Source organism: Emiliania huxleyi (genome assembly GCF_000372725.1).
Source record: "Emiliania huxleyi CCMP1516 chromosome Unknown EMIHUscaffold_1469, whole genome shotgun sequence".
NCBI lineage: Eukaryota > Haptophyta > Isochrysidales > Noelaerhabdaceae > Emiliania > Emiliania huxleyi.
Genome location: NW_005201124.1, coordinates 1 through 6,390, shown reverse-complemented (window position 1 = coordinate 6,390; position 6,390 = coordinate 1). Strand labels below are relative to the sequence as shown.

At 66.3% G+C, this 6,390-nt stretch overlaps 2 protein-coding genes across 2 annotated transcripts; one reads left to right on the top strand and one right to left on the bottom strand.

The window, feature by feature from the left end:
- Positions 1–2,148: 2,148 nt before the first annotated feature.
- Positions 2,149–2,454, bottom strand: EMIHUDRAFT_252840 (hypothetical protein; the record flags this gene model as incomplete). The annotated part of the gene is made up of 2 exons (XM_005787054.1): positions 2,149–2,381; positions 2,448–2,454. 2 exons carry the CDS (start codon positions 2,452–2,454, stop codon positions 2,149–2,151), a joined length of 240 nt encoding a protein of 79 aa, XP_005787111.1.
- An 877-nt stretch (positions 2,455–3,331) lies between these two features.
- Positions 3,332–5,792, top strand: EMIHUDRAFT_425634 (hypothetical protein). The gene is made up of 5 exons (XM_005787053.1): positions 3,332–4,009; positions 4,514–4,555; positions 4,626–4,688; positions 4,815–4,966; positions 5,219–5,792. Exons 1-5 carry the CDS (start codon positions 3,422–3,424, stop codon positions 5,529–5,531), a joined length of 1,158 nt encoding a protein of 385 aa, XP_005787110.1. The 5' UTR covers positions 3,332–3,421; the 3' UTR covers positions 5,532–5,792.
- The last annotated feature ends 598 nt before the right edge of the window (positions 5,793–6,390 follow it).

The following is a 6,390-nucleotide window of genomic DNA, read 5'->3' as shown; positions in this document are numbered from 1 at the left end:
CGGCTGCTCCTTCACTGTCCCTAACCCGGGCAGGAAGCGTGGGCAGCAGCAGCGCGGCAAGGGCCGCGGTGCCAGGGGCCGTGCCGATGCTGGACCCCGTCTCGTTGACAAGAACGCGCTGTCCGCGCGCGGCAGCGGGCCCTCGCGCCAGTCGCGCTCGCCGTCGCCCGACTCTCCGCCCGCCAAGCGGGCCGCCTCCGCTGACTCGTCCGGCTATGAAACCGATACGCCGGACGAGGTGCAGCAGGAGGCGGTCCGCAGGGTATGCGGCGCGCTCGGCATGAGGGAGCAGTTCGAGGCGGCGATGGCGGCGGGCGAGCTGCTCGAGATGCTCGAGAGCTTGCCGCGAGGGGCGGTCGAGGCCTCTGTCCGACAGATGCGGGGTTACAACCGCACGGGCGAGTGGCCAGAGCCCATTCTCACCAGCCCTGCCCCGCAGCGCGGCCGCTCGCCAAGCCCCGTCGATGAGTGGTCAGATGGTTAGTGCCCGAGAGCGAGGGGTCCGGGGGGGAGCACAAACATAGGACGCCCAGCCTTGCCCTCGTGCCGCCGAGTGCGTATCCTATGCGAGAAAGTATGCGAGAGAGATCCCCTGTGCCCTGTGCCCAGCCCTCTCCGCGCGGCGATGCGCCCTCCCCCCTCGCTTTTGCAAAATCCTGCAAAGGTGGGGACGTGTCTGTCCTCGACCCAGCCCTAGCTTGGGATGTCCGTTGTATTTATTTATTTATGAGAGACGCGGTGTGGTGGCGGCGAGGACGCGGTACAAACGGCTTTCATTTTTTCGTGGCGCACCCTCGGCTCCACCCCACTCACTCATTGTGACAAGACATGTGAGCTGACCCACAGACGTTCTCTTCTAAAAATAGGGGCGAGAGAGAGAGTAACCCTCTTCAGACCCAGGTTCCGAACCTCTGCGTGGCCGACTCACACAGCGAGCCTTCCTGTCTCCCTGCTGCCGATTCATCGGTGGTGCTCAGTCAAGATATTGTAGAGACCGACCATATGCACAATATCTTGACTGAGAGCTAAGCCCAGTTCGACGATCGGCAGCCTCACCGCGGGTCGCGCCGCTGTGCAGCGAGAGCCAGGCTCGCCCGGCGAAGGTGACCAGAGAGTGCTCAACAAATACCAGAAAAAATCAGGGAGCCTCAGAGAGTGCCACTGCCACCATCCAGGCCGCGGGAGCCGATCGGCTGCGCCGAGGACAGCTCCCTCAGTGTGCTCCGCGCTCACCAGTGTGCGCCTCCAGCACTTTGGCGGCCAGCCACCGGACGAGTTCTTCGACTCTGGAGGACAGAAAGGTACCGTCTGAAAGGTATTTTTATGCTCTATTTAGCGCACTTGGTCTCAAAGAGCAACTCCGTTCACAGCGGGCGTGATTCACACCGAAGCATGAGTGAAGCATCGGGTCCGAAGAGGGTACAAGCACAACGCGCAAGGCGCTGGCCGCCGCCCTCGGCAAAGAGGGGGCAGCGCCGCGGCTCGAGACGCTCGTTCTCCGCGACTGCAACCGGATTGGGGACGAGGGCTGCAAGGCGCTGGCCGCCGCCCTCAAGGAGGGGGCTGCCCCGAGCTTGAAGGTGAGACGTCCACCCTGCCCACGCACGCCCTTGCCCCGCCCAATGCTCATCGCACCTCCCCTCGCGTGCAGTCGCTCGTCGTGGGTTAACAAGCAGCAGCAAACTGAGCTGGTGGCCGTGTGCGAGGAGCGCCGCATCGCGCTGCTCTGATCCACTCGGGCGCAGGTCGAGATGTATGATAGATAGAGAAGCGACGCGCGGAGGCCGGAGCCACGCGCGCGGGCACGCGCAGCGGCAGCGGTGCCCAGTCTCGGCAGTGGCACCTCTCGACGAGAGAGAGAGCACGCGGCTGTGCACGGCCACGGGCTCTTCCTAGGGCTCTTCCCTCTTGTGCATCAACAATGTCTTGTCGTACAAGGGAGAGTACTGTACAAGGGAGAGTACAGTACAAGGGACCGCAAACACATGATCACACACACCAACTTGGGCGTGAACGAACCAGCGATTTTAGTCCTTTTACCCAAAAGACGACTGACTCTACGGCCCGGCTGACCTGGGTGCCAGCCGGAGCTAAGAAACCCGGGCCCGGTGCATGTCCTGCGCACCGTCCAGCCCTTCTTTTTCTCTATCAGCATCTAGACAGCCCGTCGACCGCGCCGAGCGGCTCGAGGCCGGCGAGGCCGTCGAGCAGGCGCAGCATCGCTCCCACCTCCTCCTCCGAGTTCTTGGTGAAGGAGCCCTCGCTGAAGAAGGGGCCCGCCATGTGCTTCGCCTGCGGCCGCCGGTCGAGGTAGAAGCCTCCCGGCTCGAGCTCGTCCCTCGGGCAGACCGCCAGCCAGGCGATCCCCTCCGCGCCCTGCCCTAGAGTGGGGGATCGTCTCGCCCTCCCTCACTGGTGTGTTCATTGGGGGGGGTCATAACAAACACGGTACATGATCGAGGTGCACCCTGCCGAAGCAGTGTCGTCCCCCCTCTCCCCGACGGCGATGGCGGTGTGACCGATCGAGCTACAAGAGGAGCTTGTTCAGCAGGATCCGGGGTAGTCTGGCGCACTACCTCACTGGGTCTGAGACCGCCGAGACGCCTCCCATCACCGTCTCGGATTCACGTGGGTGCGCTGGCGTAAACACAGGCCAATGGGTCCCGGACGCAGCGCTCGAGATGGGCGTCGAGCAGCACAAGCAGCGTGGCATTGCAGGCGCTGCGGCGCACGAGGAGCCCCTCTCGGCCGGCAAGGAGGCTGCGCTGCTCGAGGAGATCCGGCAGCTCCGAGCGCAGCTCGCGGCGGCGGCGCCCGCGAAAGGGCTGCCTCGGCCGGCGCCTTCGCGCGGCGCGATGGCTGCCGCCGCTGCAGGCGCCGGCCCCGCCGTAGCCGCCCTGAGAAGAAAATACGTTCACACAAAAACACAACCACGGACCCAAGACGCACAAGCTCAGACAGACAGTCGAGAAAGGGATAGACCGCAACGACAGTCAGAAGTCAGCGCTGGGTCCCAGGGCGAATGCGATGACGGCTTCTAGTGTGACACGGGCGTCTCAGCAATTGGCCGGTCGACAATTTTTACCGCCGACGGTCAAATATTGGACGTTCGTTCTTTGCTCGCCAAAAACGGCGAAGCGAGTCCGGGCGGGGCGCTACTGCCCTCGCCCCGGGCAGCGCCCAGAGGCGCCGCGGGTTTCACCATTATTGATCAAACTACGAGACGATCGAGGGGTCCCGTACCATGCGGAACCGACCCTATCCAGTGCTCAAGTGCTCAACTACCAGATTTCACAAAAAGAAATCGTGCGCGCGCAGGCCAATGCGCACGGCGTCGTTTTCAGCCACTTGCCTCCTCGCTGTATCCTCTCAGAGCAGCCGCTCACTCGCGCCCGCCCTGCGCGCGCCCTCGCCTCGCGCGATGGCCGCTTCGTCGACGGCTCCGCGGCCCGGCCGGCTCATCGACTCGCTCGACGAGGCGGCGAGCGCTCTCCGCAGTGGGCGGCTGGTTGCCTTCCCGACTGAGACTGTGTACGGGCTGGGCGCCGACGCCTTCAACGAGGCGTCCGTCGCGAGCATATTCACGGTCAAGGGGCGGCCTCGCTCCGACCCCCTCATCGTGCACGTGGCGAGCGCCGGCGCGGCCGAGGCTCTGGTGCGGCTCGGGCCGGGCGGGCTGGAGCTGATGCGCCGACTGACCGCGAGCTTCTGGCCGGGGCCGCTCACGCTGGTCGCGCCCGCGGTGCCCGAGCTCCCCTCCGCCGTCACCTCTGGCAGCGGCTACGTCGGCGTGCGGGTGCCGGAGCACGCGCTGGCGCGCGAGCTGCTGCAGCGCGCTGCGGTGCCGGTGGCGGCGCCGTCGGCGAACCGGTTCGGGCACGTGAGCCCGACCCGCGCACAGCACGTGATGGACGACCTCGCCCACCACCCCATCCTCGTCCTCGACGCGCCGCCCGCCGATTGCTGCGGCGTAGGCATCGAGAGCACCGTCGTCAAGATAGACGAGCAGGCACCACCACACCGCATGCCACACCTCGGTCTTACCACAGCCGTGCCCTCGCCCTGACCCTGAGACGAGCAGGCACCACCACACCGCATGCCACACCTCGGTCTTACCACAGCCGTGCCCTCGCCCTGACCCTGAGACGAGCAGGCACCACCACACCGCATGCCACACCTCGGTCTTACCACAGCCGTGCCCTCGCCCTGACCCTGAGACCGTTGCAGGCCCCACCACACCGCATGCCACACCTCGGTCTTACCACAGCCGTGCCCTCGCCCTGAGCCTGAGACCGTTGCAGGCCCCACCACCTCACCTCTCCCCTCCCTCCCCTCCCATCTCTAACCCCCATCTCTCGCGACCGACCGGCAAGGCAGCCCCTCACCCTCGCGGCCAGACCCTCGCCTAACTAATTGATTAACTAATTAATGCTCACGCTCGCGGCCAGACCCTCGCAGGCGGGTGAGCGAATTGATTGATTAATTGAGTGATGGATCCCTTCGCGCCTCGCAGGCGGGTGAGCTCGTCCTGCTGCGCCGCGGCGGCGTGCCCGAGGCTCCTGCCGGCGGCGGCTCGGCCCTCCCCACTCCCCTCTCAAGGCCGTCTTCTGCGCGTCGCCTCGTAGGCCTCCCTCGAGCGGTGGCTCGCGGCGGAGCAGGGCGGCGCCGCGCAGCGCTTCACCCTCAAGGTGAAGCCGGCGCACCAGCCAACGCCGCACGACGGCGGCAGCGGCGCCGCCACCGCCAGCAGCGGCAGCGGCAGCGAGGCGGCGGCGGGGGGCGGCGGCGCGGCGGCGGGCGGGGCGGCGGTCGAGCGGATGGTCTCGCCAGGCATGCTGCTGACTCACTACTCGCCCGACTTGCCCGCCTACCTGCTGCGCGGCCCGCAGCTGCTGGCGGCCCCTCCCCCGGGCGCGGGCAGCGCGCCCCTCTCGTTGGGCGAGGCGGTGCTGCTCGACTTTGGGGGGTGAGATATGGGGAGACCTGGGGAGACATGGGGAGATAGAAGGAGATAGAGGGAGATAGAGGCGGTGCTGCTCGACTTTGGGGGGTGAGATATGGGGAGACATGGGGAGACATGGGGAGATAGAGGGAGATAGAGGGAGATAGAGGCGGTGCTGCTCGACTTTGGGGGGTGAGACTGGCCGAGATGGCCCCCGCCCCCTCCCCGCCCGAGCGGCCGCCATTTCCGACCTCCTCCGCCGCCACTCTCCCGCAGGCGGCTCGCGCACCTCCGCCCCGCCGCGGCCGCGTACAGAGACCTCTCGGAGCGGGCGGACGCGGCGGCGGCGGCGAGCGGCGTCTTTGAGGCGCTGCGCTGGGCCGAGGCGCAGCACGCCGCGGGCGCGCGCTGCGTCCTCGTCGCCGACGTCGAGGCTGCGGCGCGAGGCGGAGAGGCGGCCGAGTGCGTGCCTGCGCTGGCCGACCGGCTCTACCGCGCCGCTTCGGGCGTGCGTGCGGAGCTCGTCGCCTCGCCGGGCACCGGCGGCGCCGTGGCCGTCTGGCTGCTGCCTCCCGAAGCTAGCGTCTGACTCCAACGCGCGACGAGTAGAGGCACACACGTGACGTGTGCGCTGAGACGTGAGAGCCCGACACATACGGCTCTATGCACCAACGTTCCTCTCTGAGACACCTCCTACTGACGTACCACTGAAAGCTTCCAGCGCCTGCTGTCGATCTCTCATGGTCATGCATCTCTCTCCTTCACTCCTGAGAGCTCTCTGTGCATGTTTCTGTGTATTCCAGCGTGCACACTGGAATAGTCGTCTGTCGTGTCATTCCAGGTCATTTGAATAAAAATGAGAAACACCAATCTCCGCACGTCACGCACCACGCCACACCACACACGCCTCTACACCGACCCCCTCCAACCCCCCCTCGTCGCACGGTATGTGGGGCCCCACCCACGCCATACACGGCTCTACAGAGATAGTGCACACGAGGGGTCAGAGCACAGTACATAACGGTGCGGAACTCGTACACGCACCCACACCCACACACGCCATCACTCTCCCTCCTCCTCTCTCTGCTGAAGCTCTCACGGTCATGCTATGCTGTTAAAGTCGGCTCGCGAACCCCCTCAGGGAGAGGGCCGCGCGTAATGCACATTTCAAGCCCGGCGCTCAGACGGCGAAGCGCGGCGAGTACACAGAGGAGCCACGCTCCGGTGTCGCCGGCAGCTCATCCGGTTTATGCGGCGCGCCTCCCCGTGCAGTGGGCAGCGGTGGCAGCCCAGGTGGGGGCGCCACGGGTGCGAAGTTTGCGACGCTGATCGTCGCCATTGCAGGCTCGAGAGCAGGTTCGGCGCGCGTCTTGGCGGAGAGCGCCCTCGCGCGCCGGACCTTGGTGGCAAAAGAGTTGGTCGCCCGCTCGATGCCGCTCTCCTCCGGG

Excerpts from the sequence above, each read along its gene's own strand:
- EMIHUDRAFT_425634 (XM_005787053.1), top strand. The coding sequence starts at position 3,422 with ATGGCCGCTTCGTCGACGGCTCCGCGGCCCGGCCGGCTCATCGACTCG. Across the intron at positions 4,010-4,513 it reads TCGTCAAGATAGACGAGCAG|GCGGGTGAGCTCGTCCTGCT; the intron begins GCACCACCACAC and ends CGCGCCTCGCAG. Across the intron at positions 4,689-4,814 it reads CGCAGCGCTTCACCCTCAAG|CGGATGGTCTCGCCAGGCAT; the intron begins GTGAAGCCGGCG and ends GCGGCGGTCGAG.